Source organism: Mytilus californianus, unplaced genomic scaffold (assembly GCF_021869535.1).
Source record: "Mytilus californianus isolate M0D057914Y unplaced genomic scaffold, xbMytCali1.0.p SCAF_7, whole genome shotgun sequence".
Taxonomy (NCBI): Eukaryota; Metazoa; Mollusca; class Bivalvia; order Mytilida; family Mytilidae; genus Mytilus; species Mytilus californianus.
This window is the reverse complement of record NW_026262723.1, coordinates 50,917,334-50,935,770: the sequence shown is the minus strand read 5'-3', so window position 1 is coordinate 50,935,770 and position 18,437 is coordinate 50,917,334. Positions and strand designations below refer to the sequence as shown.

At 32.6% G+C, this 18,437-nt stretch overlaps 2 protein-coding genes and 1 long non-coding RNA gene across 4 annotated transcripts in view; 2 read left to right on the top strand and 1 right to left on the bottom strand.

Annotated features, from left to right (window-relative positions):
• The first annotated feature begins 2,393 nt into the window (after positions 1-2,393).
• LOC127709757 (uncharacterized) lies at positions 2,394-4,336 on the top strand. The gene is made up of 2 exons (XR_007985738.1): positions 2,394-2,447; positions 3,849-4,336. It is a non-coding gene; the product is annotated as an uncharacterized LOC127709757 (long non-coding RNA).
• A 714-nt stretch (positions 4,337-5,050) lies between these two features.
• LOC127709728 (uncharacterized) lies at positions 5,051-9,587 on the top strand. Its single transcript, XM_052215394.1, has 3 exons — positions 5,051-5,940; positions 7,874-8,026; positions 9,408-9,587. The coding sequence occupies exons 1-3, from the start codon at positions 5,130-5,132 to the stop codon at positions 9,422-9,424; spliced, it is 981 nt and encodes a 326-aa protein (XP_052071354.1). The 5' UTR covers positions 5,051-5,129; the 3' UTR covers positions 9,425-9,587.
• Positions 9,588-16,925: 7,338 nt separating this feature from the next.
• Positions 16,926-18,437, bottom strand: part of LOC127709736 (26S proteasome non-ATPase regulatory subunit 10-like) — a 55,632-nt gene continuing 54,120 nt past the window's right edge. Inside the window, exons 5-6 of one of the 2 annotated variants that reach the window (XM_052215409.1) lie at positions 17,976-18,057; positions 16,926-17,090 (exon numbers count right to left, since the gene is read on the bottom strand). In XM_052215409.1, coding sequence (XP_052071369.1) covers positions 17,016-17,090; positions 17,976-18,057 — 157 coding nt within the window. In that variant the 3' untranslated portion in view covers positions 16,926-17,015. The remainder of the gene's footprint in view (positions 17,091-17,975; positions 18,058-18,437) is intronic. The other variant, XR_007985718.1, reaches the window with a different exon arrangement.

Here is an 18,437-nt window from a genome sequence, read left to right as displayed (position 1 = left end):
ATACATGAGAATATCACAGATTTCCGGGCTTGGCACTGCTCCCATCGCGGCGCCTATTTTTTTGCTTATCAAGCTGTCCATTAAAATCAAAAATGTTGTTTTCTAAAATTGATCAGAGGAGATATATTAAATCATCCGTAGGTGGGCATTTAATTTTGTAATCTGATTTATCAAACTCATCGTACGAAATTCTAACTGCTGATAATAATTCATTAATCGGACAATTAGTGTACATTGATACTACATCAAAGCTACAAAGCCAGCAATCTGCAATAGGCTTAATCCTTTCCAACTTGTATATTAGATCAGACGTATCTTTTATATAAGTGTATTGTTTCTGTACTATAGGTACTAGAAAATAATCGATATAGCGTCCAATAATTCCGTGACAGTACCAATCTGAGATATGATTGGCCGACATGGCGGCATTATGTTTTCAATGTTAAACCCATATTTATTGATTTTTACTAATTCCGATTCATTTAATCGGTGTATTTTAGGCAAGATATGCATATACCCAGGCCCATAATTGATTTGATTACCATTATTAAGGTAATTAAATGTGGAGTAATCTATAACACCTTTGGTGTACAAGCCTTTGACATATGTATTGATATTACATCTAAGTGCTTTAAGGTCAAAATTTTCCAATTTGGTGTAATGTTGTGTATTTAATTGGCGATCGCCTTCAAGTAGGTATGACCTTATCTAAAATAACAACATTATTACTTTTATCGGCTTTCTAAATGATAAATGATTCATTAAATCAATGTTACTGGACATTGTGAATTGAAAAATGAAAATGCCGGCGATATTTTGGGAACATATATATAATTTGTAGGGCTTATGTTTGCTTTATGTATCCATTGCAGTTATAACCTCTTTGCTGATCTGTTACGTAAGGAAATTACTCATTTACCTTTAATGAAATTTTTTCTCTCTTCTGTGATCGCCGCTTATTACATTGTTTGCAAAAACTTGACCTAATTATCAGACGGAAATTTAAAAAAAGTGGGGGGGGGGGGGGGGGGGGGGGGGGGTTGAAACTTGTTTGAAAAATAAAATTACGTTGAATAATCTGAATGAGGGTCTGGATGGGGGTTCTTTATTTCCTATAATTTCTATGCCATTTTTCTCTATTCTTTAAATCTTAATAACTTATTATTTTCTCTTCTCTATTCTTTATTTGTCGGTACATTTTTCTCCATTCTATACTTTTTTTGCCCCTATTTCTCCTGAATCCTACCACAAGTGCACCGACGATATTTGACAAGGTTTACTACAATAAACATGTATATTGGGCACTCAGCAGTGAAATACCTTACAAGTATAGAATAAAAGTTTACTGCAATAAACGGAGCCTCGTGTACCTTGGGCACCCAGCTGTGAAACAAAATTCATCTCCCATGCTTTTGAGACTACCTGTCTTTACAGGTAAAATATTTGTATATTAGATACAATTAACGGACGTGTAGCAAAACAATGTAACTGTAAGATTGATAAGATTTATAAATCACATTCACATTTTCAAGAGTGGCCGCATAATAACAAACTATTAACAAATTATTAATGATTAAAAACAAAAATTTAAATATGAATAGAGATAACTGCATTTGAAAGATAAAAACTATATTCTTTTTTTTTGTGATTAATTCATTTTGTTTTTAAATTATTTTTAAAAGAAAAATAATAATATCCGATACTGTTATAGTATTCTCAGTAATAGGTGATATATGTCGTCTGCTACGGTCGAATACGAAACTACGTTAAAATAACGTAGCTAACTACCGGAGACTCAGATAATCGAATAAATCTATAGTGACCAATCTCTGTGTTATAGTAGTCTCAGATTTAACAGAGAAGAAATGCCGGACCTCTGTGAAAAACTTAAATTGTTTCGAAATTTTCGAATTTGCATTGAAGATAATTCATACTTTGTATTAAACCGGTAATGTTCAAGGGTGTTGCAGGTTAAATATGGTGTGTGTCCAGATTTAACTCTGAAGGGATGAATGTCATCCAAGTTACCGTGATATAAGTAACGACATCTCATTTTCCTGACTAATTCGTCGAAATCATGTAATAAATCCTGCTTTGCATTTTTGACTGACGGTGAAGGAATGAATTTCAAAGCTCTAGATAATACCAAATACTCGTCATCAGTTAATTTTCTATGCGAAAGATTAACAAACTACATTGCTTAAACCCATTCATAAATGTTATAGGGAAAATAGTACTATTACATTTTCCCAGCATTAAGTTGGCCTTTTGTGTACCCAGAGACATATATACACAGAGATTGGCAACTGTAACAGTGGTCAGCGAAATCCAATTAAAAACACGCATCACACGAGACTTTAACGAGATCGCCATTTTGCATCTGATCATGACAAGTTCACCAGCGCTTCGATTTTTATTTTACATCAAGCTTTTCAAAACAGCATAATGTAAGTATATATTTCAATTTCGTAAATTATTTACCTTGTTTTATTCAGTTTGTAGTAATTGTTAGTTAAAATATTGTGACGATTAACGTTTTATTGTGGTCAATAATAAGGGGAAAGCTTGGCCGACTGTACGCTGTGTTATAGTAGTCTCAGCTGTACGTTATGAAAAATTTTTACACGGACGTATTTTTTATTAAAACCTTTTCATTCGAAAAGGAATAAAACCATTTATGAGATGAATCACTTTTCCCAAGACATACTGGTTTTGTGTAAATATGTTGAATTTTTCATTAAATCACCCACTTTGATGCAATTTACAATTAAAATTCAGTATTCTCGCTGTCGGCCACGTTCAATTTTTAAAATATAAAGACAGGCCCCTGTCCATGTCTACAGTCAATAAACTTTTCCATCTTTAGAGAATAATTATTCCCAGCACATGAATTACTTTCTTATGACATACTGGATTTGTGTATAACAGTTGTTTTTTACATATTTTAACCCACTTTGATGCAATTTACAATTAAAAATGACCATTCAAGCTGTCGGCCATTTTCATTCTCTTCAATATAAAGACAGGCCCCTGTCCATGTCTACAGTCAATAAACTTTTCCATCTTTAGAGAATAATTATTCCCAGCACATGAATTACTTTCTTATGACATACTGGATTTGTGTATAACAGTTGTTTTTTCCATATTTTCACCAGCTTTGATGCAATTTACAATTAAAAATGACCATTCAAGCTGTCGGCCATTTTCATTCTCTTCAATATAAAGACAGGCCCCTGTCCATGTCTACAGTCAATAAACTTTTCCATCTTTAGAGAATAATTATTCCCAGCACATGAATAACTTTCTTATGACATACTGGATTTGTATATAACAGTTGTTTTTTCCATATTTTCACCAGCTTTGATGCAATTTACAATTAAAAATGACCATTCAAGCTGTCGGCCATTTTCATTCTCTTCAATATAAAGACAGGTCCCTGTCCATGTCTACAGTCAATAAACTTTTCCATCTTTAGAGAATAATTATTCCCAGCACATGAATTACTTTCTTATGACATACTGGATTTGTGTATAACAGTTGTTTTTTTCCATATTTTCACCATATTTGATGCAATTTACAATTAAAAATGACCATTCAAGCTGTCAGCCATTTTCATTCTCTTCAATATAAAGACAGGCACCTGTCCATGGCTACAGTTTATAAAATTGTCCATCTTTAAAGAACAAATGTACCCATCACCATTGATCACAGGAATTACTTTCCCAAGTCATACCTGTTTTGTGTATATAAATTGTTTTTTTCATTATTTCCACCACTTTGATGACATTTACAAGTTTATATACATGTATATTTACATTCAGTATCTGACAGCATTTTTTTTTTAACAGGATCCTGCATGTTATAAAAGAACAAAGATGTTGATCAAATTTACCTAACAGTGCAGCATACAAGAGATGTAATATCATACATGTGCTGAATGTAGGACTCCCTAGCCTTTCTGATTGAAAAAAAAAGATTCCCTGGCAGACAGGAACAACTATTAGTGATGACTTTTTTCAAATGTTACTGCACAGTCATGTAGTGGACCAATTACATGTACTTCTATCAATGTGATACTAAAAAATGGTTTTATAAGAGAGAAAATGACATGTGCTTATCCTGACTGTGAAAACACCACATTATTGTAGTTCAAATATCATAGTTCATATGCCAAACTTGATGTACATGTGTATGCGATTTTTGTGCAAGTGATGGTGACATCATTGAACTAAGAATAAATACAAGACTCTGCATTCAATCTATTGAATTTGAAACAGAAGTGGCAGTTGTGCAGAGACTATACGGATAAAAATGCAAATAAATATCTTGTGTTCAACTTCATTTGTCTTCTTTACGTTTACAAAGTATGCATGTACATAATTTGTACATACATGTATAACAATATGATGATTTAGTATGATTGCCAATGAGACAATGATTTACATGTATGACTATCATTGGAAGGCCACTCTATAATATCTATGTATTTATAAAGGTTACTCGGGAACACGTGTATTTGTTTACTTTTAACACGTGTGTTTAAATCAAAACATGTTTATGTTTAATTTGATTGGACCATCAGTAAGTTATTACCGGTTTAAGTTATATCAATCATGATAACTTCATGCTAGAATTTTAGCGCTAAAATTATAATAAGATATCTAGAATTGTCATTCGAGGTTCGCCTATCCGACAGAAAGGTTCGTTTTTTCTTAAATCGCCACTTGGTAAAATGTCCGAATCTTCTCCACGTCTGGAATTGAATGAAGACATACTACTCGAAGGAGATAATAGTTTACCGCCACCTAATATTCATAAAGCAGCTGATAAGTCGTCTGATTTGGTAGATACTGTAGAGCTTTTTAAGACAATTTTAGACAGCAAGTTAGGTGAGTTGAAATCTGAACTCATACAAGAACAAGATTGCCTTAAGAGAAAAATTAAGGAGGACGTCACTCTAAAATTTAAGGGGGAAGGAAACAGAATTCAGTACACCTTTAACGAGGAATTATTAGACACTGTTAATAAACTTTCAAAATTCATCCCTAACTCCAATACTCAAGCCTATAGATTAGTTCTTGACATAACTGATAAGATCAAAAGCCGTAATAAGAAAATACGCATAGCTGATGCTTCCCCTGCTGGTTGGGGAACCGTTAGGGAATACGAATCCAATGCCGTGGCTTCAGATTCTGAAGATGAGAGAAAGATACGACAAGCTGAGACCAGAGCTATCCGTACCTCCAAGGAGAAGTCAAAATCTCGCCAGCAACCTTACCCAAAAAATCCGCCTCGTCAACAACCTGCGGAATCTTATGGTAACCCTGCTTACGCTCAGCATTATCAACGTAATCAGCAACAGCCCTTTCGTGGGAGCTTCGCAAGGCGTGAGCCTTGCTCAATCGACACGTGCCACTACTGCAAGCAACAAGGCCACTGGAGAAAAAACTGTCCTCTTCTCGCCAGTCTCAGGTCATCCAACAGCAACTCCACAACCTACCAGAAGTAGTAAAGTAGGGCCTGAACGTCACTCTCCAGTCATTGTGAATGATAAGTATTTAGACACTATTAATGACCAATTTTCTACATGTTTTGTTGATAACGATTATATAGAATCTTTTTTAGATCAAGTTCAATATTTTGAAAATTGTCAGTCATATGATAAATTTAAAGGGGTGAAAGGTAGATTAGCTTGTCATGTAAAGTATTGGGAAAATATAGGTGCTTGTCCTTTTGTGCTTGATACAATAAAAAATGGTTATGTTATTCCATTTATAGATACACCTTTTAAAATGTACCACAGAAATAATAGATCAGCACGGCAGAATACTGAATTTGTCACAAAGTCAATTGAAGATTTAGTTCAAATAGGTTGCGTAATTAAAGTGCCTTTTCAACCATATGTGGTAAATCCATTGAGTGTTGCTACTCAAAAGTCCGGTAAGAAACGACTTATTTTAGATATGAGTCAATTGAATAAACACATAAAGCGCGAAAAAATAAAATTTGAGGATTGGAAGTTAGCTATACAATATTTTGACAAAGATATGTATCTGTTTAAGTTTGATTTAAAATCTGGTTATTTTCACTTAGACATATGCTCACAGCAACAGACTTTCTTAGGTTTTCAGTGGGAAGGTCAATTTTATTGCTATACTGTTTTAGCTTTCGGAATTACTACCGGTCCGTACATTTTTACTAAATGTTTGAGGCCACTAGTAAAATTTTGGCGTGGAAATGGTATAAAAGTTGTTTTGTATTTAGATGATGGATTTGGCATGAGTCCAGATGAAAATACATGTAATGAGCAATCGTCCTTCGTAAAAAGGTCTTTGATTGATGCTGGTTTCCTTATTAACGAGGAGAAGTCTGTTTTTAAACCTGTTACCGAGTTAGAATGGTTGGGAATAGTTTGGAACTCGAAAGAATACAAATTATCTATTACTCAACGTCGAGTTGACGATTTGATTTTCTCATTGAATGTAATTTTGGCTAAATTTCCCTATGTTACAGCTAGATCTTTAGCTCAGGTTGTAGGTAGAATTATTTCTATGACTCCCGTAATCGGAAATGTGGCTAGAATTATGTCAAAGTTCTGTTACATGGAAATTGAAAGTAGAATTGGGTGGGATATTCCCATTACAGGGTACAAACCCGTCGAGGTTTTATCAGAGTTAAAGTTCTGGTTAGAAAATGTCACCATGATTAACTATCGTAATTTATGTCATTACAGTAAATCTTCTGTTGTCATATACTCAGATGCTAGTAATATTGCCGCTGGTGCATACACCGTTGAATTAGAAAATAAGATTTTCCATAAGATGTGGACATGTAGTGAAACGGTACAAAGCTCCACATGGAGAGAGCTGAAAGCTATAGAGTTGGCCCTTTTTTCTTTTAAGAATAGTTTCACAGGAAAAACTATAAAGTGGTTTACTGACAATCAAAATTGTGTCAAAATTGTTAATTCGGGAAGTATGAAAGAAAATCTTCATGTTATAGCAAAATCTATTTTTTCATTTTGCATTCAAAAAGGAATATCAATTGACATTCAATGGATTCCCAGAAAAGAAAATGAAAAGGCTGATTATATCAGCAAAATGGTTGATTTCGAGGACTGGGGAGTCACACATATATTTTTCAATTTTTTAAATGATATGTGGGGTCCTTATTCGATTGACAGGTTTGCAAGTGTCGAAAATAGAAAAGTTATGAGATTTAACTCCTTATTTTGGCAACCTGATTCTGAAGCAGTTGATGCATTTTCTCAAGTTTGGACCAATGAAAATAATTGGCTAGTTCCACCAATTAATCTTGTGATACGATCGATTAAACACATTATAGCTTGTAAAGCTCGAGGCACGTTAGTTGTGCCTAAGTGGATTTCTGCTGCATTCTGGCCTTTGATATTCGATAAACATCTGATTTATCAAGATTACGTAAAAGATGTTATTGTGTTTAAAAATACTGATGGTATTTATAAGCAAGGTTCGAATAAGAATACGATATTCGGAATTGAACCGTTTGGTTCGCCAGTTTTGGCTGTTTTGCTAGATGCATCTTAGACATGGCCCTAATATATATAGATATATTTTAGCAGGCATGGTCTGTTTGTGACATGGCCCTAGTATATGTATATTGTAGCAGGCATGGGTGTTTATGTTGACATGGCCCTAGTATCTATAATGATATTTTAGCAGGCATGGTAATTTGTTTTACAGTTTATGGCCCTAGTATCTATAAAGATATTGTAGCTGGCGTTGAAATATTTGAATATATATTATATTTTACTGTGTATAGAAATCTGAAATATGCTAATAATTCGTCCTCTGTATATGTATATAAAATGTTATTGCAATTTTACGTTTTTCAGATATTTTTTCAGTAGGACATTGGTCAGACTTTAATTCACAAGTTGCCTCTAATAATGATCTCAGCAGTTTGTTCAAACAGTTACCAGAATTCCTTCTTTCGTCCAAGGCTGCGAGTACTCAGAAGAAATATAGATATGCCTTCAATTCATGGTGTAAGTGGACTAGTCAATATTCTTTTTCACCATTGCCAGCATCTCATTTACATATTTCTTTATATTTAATTCATTTGTCTGAAACTGCAAAATCGGTTTCAAAATTAAATGATGCTTTTTACGCCATAAAATGGGCACATAAATTAGCTGGCGTTGCTGATCCCAGTGAAAATAATCTAGTTGCATCTGTTCTTGAAGGGGCTCATAGAAAAATAGGTCATTCAGTTGTCAAAAAAGAACCTATCACACCGCATATTTTGAAAAATATTGTATGTAAATATGCTAATAATACTTGTAATTTAAAAGATGTAAGAATAGCATGTATGTGTTTATTAGCCTATGCTGGCTTTTTAAAATTCTCCGAGTTAGCTAACTTGAGAAGGTCTGATATACAGTTTTCCCCTACTTACCTTACACTTCATTTAGTCAAGAGTAAAACTGATGTATATAGGGAAGGGAAAGATGTTGTCATTTCAAAAACAGGGAATATTACATGCCCGGTAGATGTACTTCAGCGTTATCTAAAGTTAGCTAACATTCCTGAAGAATCGAATGATTTTATTTTTAGATCTATTTGTTATTGTAAATCTTTGAATATATACAAACTTAGAAAGAGTAGTCATATTTCTTACACCAGAGCCAGAGAGTTATTGTTATCTGCACTTGACAGTTTAGGCCTTGATAAAAAACAGTTTGGCTTACATAGTTTGAGGTCAGGAGGAGCTACTGCCGCGGCAGAAGCTGGAATAGATGACCGGTTGTTTAAGAAACACGGGAGATGGAAAAGTGATAAAGCCAAAGATGGTTATGTTAAAGAGAGTATACTCAACAGATTGTCAGTATCTAAGAATTTAGGATTGTAATTTATATTGTTTGTCCCCCCTTTTTCTTTATGTCCCTTTCTTTATCAATCGAAGCTTTCTGTGCTGTCGGGGCGAGCTGATAACCAAAAACTGTGTTGAGTTTTTACTTTGTAAATGCTTTATGTTCGTTTGAAGTATTGAATAAGAACATAAATGTATTTATAAAGGTTACTCGGGAACACGTGTATTTGTTTACTTTTAACACGTGTGTTTAAATCAAAACATGTTTATGTTTAATTTGATTGGACCATCAGTAAGTTATTACCGGTTTAAGTTATATCAATCATGATAACTTCATGCTAGAATTTTAGCGCTAAAATTATAATAAGATATCTAGAATTGTCATTCGAGGTTCGCCTATCCGACAGAAAGGTTCGTTTTCCCCACCCACCCACCCCTTTTATTAAGACTTCATAGGAATGTGAATCAGTATGTTATGTAGAAAATAGTTGATAAAATACATGTATGTAAATCGAAATGATTTTTTCTTCAACTTATAGAACATTTTTCTATTGTAGATTGTGTTTATATGTGATGGCAGCGGTCGATGACAGCAAATTGGACATTTGTTTATTGTTTATAATAAAAATAAGCTTTCTGTGCTGTCGGGGCGAGCTGATAACCAAAAACTGTGTTGAGTTTTTACTTTGTAAATGCTTTATGTTCGTTTGAAGTATTGAATAAGAACATAATTGTATATCATGAGAATGGAAATGCTACCTTTGTAGCATAAAGGTAGCATAATGTAAAAAAGGGAAATTTTCATTTATTCAACAACACTCCTGTGAATATATAACTTGACAGTACTAAAGGCAAAATATTTCGTTTCACAAATTCCTTCCTCTCCTCGGAAAATAACATATTTAATTGTTTACATGAAATGACAAAATGTGTAGAATAAGAAGCAAGAAATGTTTACTCTACTTGTACACTACTAGTCGCTCATATTAGTCATCATCTATGTTTGTTTCAGTCCTTTAGCAATGGTGCTTGTTTATATTTATCTGTTGTGTTGTGTTGTTTCAGTTTTACATGTCCTCATTCTGTGATCACTGTTTCACCTCGCCTATTTTGAAAAATGTTAATGCAAATATTTTCTGCAATAAATTGAAAAGGCACAGCTGCTATGACTATTCAGAAATGTGAGGTATATGTCAATGAGACAACAACCCAACGACAAAAATATTCTTTGCACATCTATGAATGTTTAAGAATTCTTGTGGAGGTCAAAAGCACATAACGTGTACTTATATATTGGTGACCTGGTACATGTATGTACCTATTGATGCATTTCGTCCTAAACATAAATTGTGTGAAGAGACCAAGCAGTTTATATGCTTATAAAAAAACTGATATTAAAATGAATTCCTGTATAACAAATTCTGGGAATGAGACACTATTTTATTTAAACCAGATGAGATATTAGTGGTAAAGGTTTAAACAGAAGCAGGAGATGTCAAGGGGCAATACAAAAAGTACAAGGTCATGTAACAGAGATAAAAAAATGACAAATGAAAAGAAAATAACAGCCCACATAGCACTGCACCGAAACATAAACCCACAAAAGATCAGATAAAACGTGTCTTCAATTTTAAATCTTTCTAATTTCAAACTCGAGTTTCACTACCTGATAGGAAAGAGTAAAGATAAGGATGTTGCAGTACTTCTGTGGTCTATGAAACAGAACATTAAAATTCTACAGTTCAGCAGAGCATTTTACTGCACTTATGATACACGTTGTTTTTAATCAGGGTCTGTGATATTAAGTCCTTAAAAAACTACAAATAATGACAGATTCATATTCAATATTTCATGACAGCAAAAATAGTGATTTCGACAACACTGTACATAATGTACGTTCATTTAGGAAATTCATGCAAAGGTTCCACAAATAATGTAATTGTAGGTCAATCAAAAATTAATCATTTAAATCCGTTTTCCACGAGACAAAATTTTACTGGCTACATATTTTTTTTATATACAAAAGTTGCTTTCTGATTTCTTTTTTTTTTGACATGTTAAATGACTATTTTTGTTCCTGATTGAATACTATAGTAGAATGTAGGACAGTAAGTCACAGGACAAAAAGTCACGGACAAAAAGTCACAGACGAAAAGTCACAATTCAGTTTTGAGATTATTTTTCTCTGAACAAGAAAACACTAATTTTAAAAATAATTTTTTGATTTTTTATTGAACTATAATATATGAAGCAACTTTGTAATTAAAAATTTATTCAATAAAAATGCAATGATGATCAAATAATTGTTATGATAACAAAATGTCAAAGTGGTTTGGCACTTAAATGGCTTCATGGTGCCAAGAAATATATTATTTGCATGATTAAAATTTAATAATTTTTCATTTATCAAGGCTTATGAACAATTTCCAGAACTTAAAAATGAATAAATGTAAAAAAAGATATTATTTGAAGATCTTTCTCTTATATATTCAAACAATTGTCAATACATGATTTGTGATTTTTTGTCCTATCCAATTTGTGACTTTATGTCCTGTGACTTTTTGTACTGTGACTTTCTATCCGTTTACCCTATTCATAGTATAGCCCAGTGTTTCTGTTAAAATAAAGTTCTGGTCATGGTTAAAATAATGTAAGAATTTGTTTAGTTGTAAAAACAATTACCAAGTAACAATCCACTTAGAACTTCACCTCCGGCAAAATTCAGGTGATCGGAGGGCAATAAATTGCGTAATCGCACACCTGTGAATCCACAGTCACAACTCTAAGGAAATAATGACCGGAAAATCGGACACACATAATTTCACTGTGTAATTTAGAAGCAAACTTTAGCAAAGAAATGTTTCTTGTAATATCATGATCATTACCAGATTTTACTTTTTAAATTAAAAGAAATGCCGAAAAAAAGAAAAAAATATTTTCTCAATCAAATACATTAAAAAAAAATTATTATATAATATATTATTTCAAGTAGTTTTTTAGAAAAAGAATTTATTTGATCTGAAATAAGTTTTCCTATTACTTTTCTTGATTAGCTACCGAGGTTATTCATCCCTGACTTGTCTACATGTTGTAGAATAATTATCGACGAGAATCTCATTCCGGGCCGCGTTTTTTAACGGGATTTCACGGAGTTGCCAATCTCTGTGTATATATGTCTCTGGTGTACCCAAGGCAGGTGAAGGAAGTCAACTTAGGAGCGCTGTGATTGGATGTAAGGGTACAATATATTTTTTTTATCTATCTATGAATAACTGCAGTGTGTATATTTACAATATAAATTTTGAAACCCATTGAAATATTTTCTAGAGAATTATTCGAAAAGACTTCAAAAATTTCATAAATTTGTTGTAAAATGACGGTGGGCATGGATAACATAAACAAGCTCCGTTGAAAGTTGGCCATGACACTATTTGTCTTCAATTTTTAAAACAGAATAATAAAGTACTAACACCACACATAACTGTTTTGTCCAGGTTTTTATTATAAAAAGTGGTAAATTTAGAAAATGTTGGTATTGTCGCCTATGGCAGAATAAATAGTACCGTTTTCCCTTTATACTGAATTAGGAATAAATAATAAATATTTTATTGGTTTATTTGAAATAGCGAGTGCTTGGCACTTGATACCTAGTGAAGAAAAACAATAATATTTATTGTTTTTATTTATAATGAAATTTTGGAATTTATATTTTCCATTAAATTGCTATGTATATTGAAGTACTTTTTACTTTTTACATAATTACAGACGTAACTGAGCCAATGAAAATCAGTTTAGGCAAATATACCACGCCTCCTACCATTTTGTTTTGTTGATATTGCATTGAAAATAGTCTTTTAGATACTAGTCTCTGTCACAGAAATGGCTAGACATTATAAGAAATATGCAAAAAGAAATAAACATAAACGAAGGCTGAAAAATAAAGCTGCAATGCAGCAAAGTAAGCTAAAATTTATGCTACCACAAGCTAGAAAACAGGTTGCTAATCTTTCGCATAGAAAATTGACTGATGACGAATATTTGGTATTCCTTCACCGTCAGTCAAAAAGGCAAAGCAGGATTTATTACATGATTTCGACGAATTAGTCAGGAAAATGAGATGTCGTTACTTATATCACGGTAACTTGGATGAAATTCATTCCTTCAGAGTTAAATCTGGCCACACAACACCTTTAACCTGCAACACCCTTGAAAATTACCTGTTTAATACAAAGTATGAATTATCTTCAATGCAAATTCGAAAATTTCGAAACAATTTAAGTTTTTCACAGAGGTCCGGCATTTCTTCTCTGTTAAATGATGAATCATTACACAACATTGGAAAATGTTTACCTAAAATCACTGAGATGTAATATCAATACATATGTCAATGGCATGTACACCAAAGGTGTTTTAGATTACTCCACATTTAATTACCTTAATAATGGTAATCAAATCAATTATGGGCCTGGGTATATGCATATCTTGCCTAAATTACACCGATTAAATGAATCGGAATTAGTAAAAATCAATAAATATGGGTTTAACATTGAAAACATAATGCCACCATGTCGGCAAATCATATCTCAGATTGGTACTGTCACGGAATTTATTGGACGCTATATCGATTATTTTCTAGTACCTTTAGTTCAGAAACAATACACTTATATAAAAGATACAGCTGATCTAATATACAAGTTGGAAAGGATTAAGCCTATTGCAGATTGCTGGCTTTGTATATATTTTTTTGTGCTTTTATTATGTATATCTATTATATAGTCATTTTATAATATTTACTGTTTGCAAAATTATAAATTATTCTAAATAATAAGGATGTTCTTGTCCCAGGCAGAAAATCCTGGCCGTGTTAGGCGCAACTTTTTGGAAGTTTTGGTCCTCGGTGCTCTTCAGCTTTGTACTTGTTTTGGCTTTCAAACTTTTTTATCTGAGCGTCACTGGTTAGTCTTGTGTGGACGAGACGCACGTCTGGCGTATTGAATTTTAAGCCTAGTACCTTCTGCTAGCTATTATTCGTGTGTTTCTTTGTCCTATATATTCTCAAATTTATTTGTATTGTGGTCCTGTCATGTGATGTTGTCGTTTTGGTGTTGTGTTTGACGTTGCCATAAAAGCGGGAGGTTTGGCATGCCACAAAACCAGGTTCAACTCACCATTTTTTCTTAAAATGTCCTGTACCAAGTCAGGAAAGTGGCTATTGTTATATTATAGTTCGTTTCTGTGTGTGTTGCATTTTAGTGTTGAGTTTCTGTTGTGTCGTTGTTCTCCTCTTATATTTGATGTGTTTCCCTCAGTTTTAGTTTGTAACCCGGATTTGTTTTTTTCTCAATCGATTTATGAATTTCGAATAGCGGTATACTACTGTTGCCTTTATTTAATTTTTATTTACAATGCCAGTATGTTGTTTTGGAGGCATGATTCAGTCCGACGCATTTTTGGTGAAACCACTCTAGGCAGCCATCACAAATGAGTGATGCAGCAATGTGCACGTTGGTTTTGCAGACTTTACAATTCCACTCTGCAATATCCCTTTTTTACCCATTGTTCAAAGTATAATGACAGTAATAAGGGTTGTGTGCAGTTAAATACATAGAAGTGAACACTTTTCTTCTTAACATCGAACCATTGAACTATATTTTTCGCCTTTGGCACTACTAAACTGTAGTAGTATCTTGAAGAACATTAAAACAATTAATACTTAAAACTATTTAAACACTTTTTGTTGAAAGATAATAATAATAATAATAATAATAATAATAATAATAATAATATTTATTATCAAGTACATATCGAAGAATTAAGCAACAAAACTATACAGAAGGTTAAAGTTTAATTAATCTAACGTAACAATAACACAACGTAACCGTAGACATGAATATTATTGTTACATTCGTAATTAATCAGTTCCTTACCCAACCCTGCATTCCGGCATTTAGTCTCCAATGTAACAATAACTTTTTTATTATTGTTACATTTCAATGTAACTGTAGCCAGTGCCTTATTTCATACACTCATGCACTGCTCTTACTTCAGCCAGAGATAACCATCTTCTGGAATCCTCGCACATAATCGACAATCATGAGCTCTGTGCAAAATGTAGTAGAGTAGAGAAATTATAATTTAGTACCCAACTTATTCTAGATGCTAGTGCGCTGCTCTACAATTGTCAATGTAATGTGGATGCAGAGACTTTCTTCATCTCATTGAATACATTGAAAAGAAACCTTTGCTTTGCACTACACAGTAGAGGCAACATACTTTTACTAAAATTAACAACAAATAAAAAGAAAGGATTGCTTGCAATCAGTGTCATAGGCGTGAATCTTTAAAAATTTCACATATTCTTTTTGAGTTATTAACGTGTTATTAACTTGTATCGGGTGTTGGATACACCTACTACTCTGAAATCAGAAGCTGTGCCTTTGAAAGGCAGAATATTCATAAAGACAAGACAATTGCCACTCTCAATCATTCATTGTTAACTAGAAGGTATAATTCATGATTAAATAAGTTTTTTTGTTGCTTGTATTGCTGATCATTTTTACTGTTTACAGTTTTCTTTAACTGCCCTAGTGTTTGTCAAAAAGCAAAAAATGGGCAGAAATCATCATAAAAGGGCAAAACTCCTTAAAAGATTGACTGACGATTAAGGTTTTTTCATCTTTTTTAGATATTGTCTTGCTGATCATTTTTGCTGTTTCCAGTTTCTCTCTATCAACAATATATTTTGCAAAAATGTGTAAAATCATCATTCCAGGACAATCACTCCAATAGCTCTTGTGAGTTCCATTTTGGGCAATTACTGTTCTAGTGTCATACCCTTGTATAACTTGGCAAATTGCAATTTTTCGTTTACACACTCTAGTTTAAGTTTGCCTCATGCAAATTTTATGAACCTCCTACACAATGCTGAGAAACCAAAACTTACAGACAGAGTTCGAATATGGGCAGTGATCACTTACCGTTCTAGAGTTGTGCCCCTTAATACCTTGGGAAATTGCATATTTGATCATTATACTTAAGTTTGCCTCATTTAAAGTTTATAAAAATCATACACAATGCTCAGATTATTTGTTCAGGACAAAAAGTGTGATCTTCACTTAACTACTATTAAGGTCATAAATGCTGAGTTTACCAAATAAACAAGTAAAGCTAACAAAGAGATTAGAAGTAGAAGAACCAAAGCATTTATCAAGAAATGAGAAATTCACTGGACTCAACAGAACTTATCAGAAAACTTATTACATAAGAAATAAAAACAATAGTGAAAATATGAAAATAACACACAGCATAAAAAATACCTAAGACTAGAACAATAGAACTCTTTAAAAACTAGCATTTTACATCAAATGCTCTCAAAAAGTAATTTTACGTACTATAATTGTTCTTGAATGGGGACATTCGTGTCCTCACACTCATTCTTCTTTTATCTTTATCCTCTATAGTGTTCACCTAAAATGCCAAAAATTGGTAAAAATCATCAGGAAATGGCAATAACTCATAGGGGAACATGAGGTTGATTGTCAATTCCCACCATGTTGACCTATTTGTAAATCTTGTCTTGCTTATCATTTCTCTTATTTGCTGATCATTTTTTTCTGTTTACTGTTTCTTTGTATCTATTCTTGTTTCCAATATTGTAGCCAAAAAGGTAAAAATCATCATAAAAGGGTTATAAATCATCATTTAAGGGCAATTTTCCCCATCATGAGTTGTCTGAAAAGTAGGTAGATCTTAAATTTGACAACAGAAATATTCAGAATGTTATCTACAACGATTTTTATGATAAAAGACAATACTTTGCATTTTAACCCTATGTTCTATTCTAAGCTGTGGTGGCCATGTTGGTTTGCAGGCAAGATCATCAGACACTTTATTTATACAAAATACTGCAAGAATGATTGTGGCCAAGTTTAGTTCTAATTAGCTGTGGTTTCAGAGAAGATTTTTGTAAAAGTTGAAGGATGACAAGGGACGCAAGTGGTGAGATTAATTGGTGTTTAATGCCACTTTCAGCACTATTGGCTATTTTGAGATGCGAAAGGTTCACTTTTTTCACAACAATTTAAAATGTTTTTTAATGAAAATCAAATTCATGCTTTAACAATTAATTTAGTGATAATTCAACAACAAAAATAAAGTTTTCTGTTCTATCGAAGAATAGTTTTGTTTTCCAGTGATCTTCGAAAACTAGCTGATACAAAGTCCAATGGTGTCTTCTCTTCCTGTAAAAACGAAATTTTGATTAATCTAACATTAAAGTATTAGCTGTCAAATTCATGTTCACTAATTTGGCTCAAATTCTAAAATTTTACATACTAAAATGTTTTACCAAATTGCAACGTCCAAAATAAAAGTAGTAATGTATGAACTCATTATAATGTATCGGCATTTCGTGTGTATTATAGACTAGTTGCCTTCTAATTAACCATCAAGATGACCTCTGAAGAATGTTGATAGTCAAATGACCTGATATAACATAAATATAAATAGACAGACAAGCATGTGTCTTCATAAAATGAAAACAGAAGTCAATTTCCGGTAGAAATATTTAAAAGCAAGACGCAAGTACACACCCTTATGAAAACCCTGCAGTATTTTGAGTAATTCACAAGCTAAATCGGGCAGAAACTGTAACAGTAAATCAAGGTTTTCTTATTCACTTGCCATTTGGACAGTCAAGTCTGGTTATTTCTGAAACACCCAATCATCCTTATATAGTTTATAAGAGTTGATAAATTTGTCTTTGATGTATTCATACTTGCAATACTTGAGATTACTATAACAGATATGTTATAGTAATCTCAGGTAATACTGATGAAAGTGAATGTAATTGAGAATTTAAGATTTTACATACTTGAATTGCAGATATTATATCTTTTGAAGATTGTGTATTGTTAATGTTATGTTGAGGTAGCAGCTAAGTACGTGCAGTTTAAATACATGAACATAGGTATATGTGAAATAAATTAAAAAATGCTTTACTGTACTGTCCAGGCAAACTGATATCCCAAATTGTGTTCGGTTTTATTTTATAAATATTTTACATTGTATGAGTAGACAAGAACATAACAGTTTTCACACAGACAAAATAACTTCTGTTAAGATACCTTATTAAGAGCAGCAATATCAGCACCCTGATCTACCAATAGTTGAGCCACTTCACCCCTCTCTTCTTCACATGCCCAGTGTCTGTTCAAAAGAGATAAATATGCATTGCTATGACCTATTAAACAAGAAAATATTTATTGAGGCCATTAAAATTAATGCATTGAACTTTTAAATCAAAATTCTACACACTCACTGATAACAAAATTTCACATTTATTTTACATCTAAAAAGAAATACAATAATTAACAAGAGGCTCCTAAGAGCCTGAATCCCTCATATGGAATTTTTTGTGTAGATCTTGCACTTTATCTATCATAGTTTATGCACAAAAAAATAAAAAATTTGGTAACAAGGAATAAGCTGTCAAACTGCTTTCAGGTTTTTTTTATCTGGTCCATTCTATGCATATTTTCCAATCTATAAAGGACCATAACTCCTGAACAACAATATGAAACTCGTCA

Coding starts and splice junctions, on each gene's coding strand:
- LOC127709728 (XM_052215394.1), top strand. CDS start 5,130: ATGCTTCCCCTGCTGGTTGGGGAACCGTTAGGGAATACGAATCCAATG. Junction 5,941..7,873: donor TGTTGCTACTCAAAAGTCCG/GTAAGAAACGAC, acceptor TACGTTTTTCAG/ATATTTTTTCAGTAGGACAT.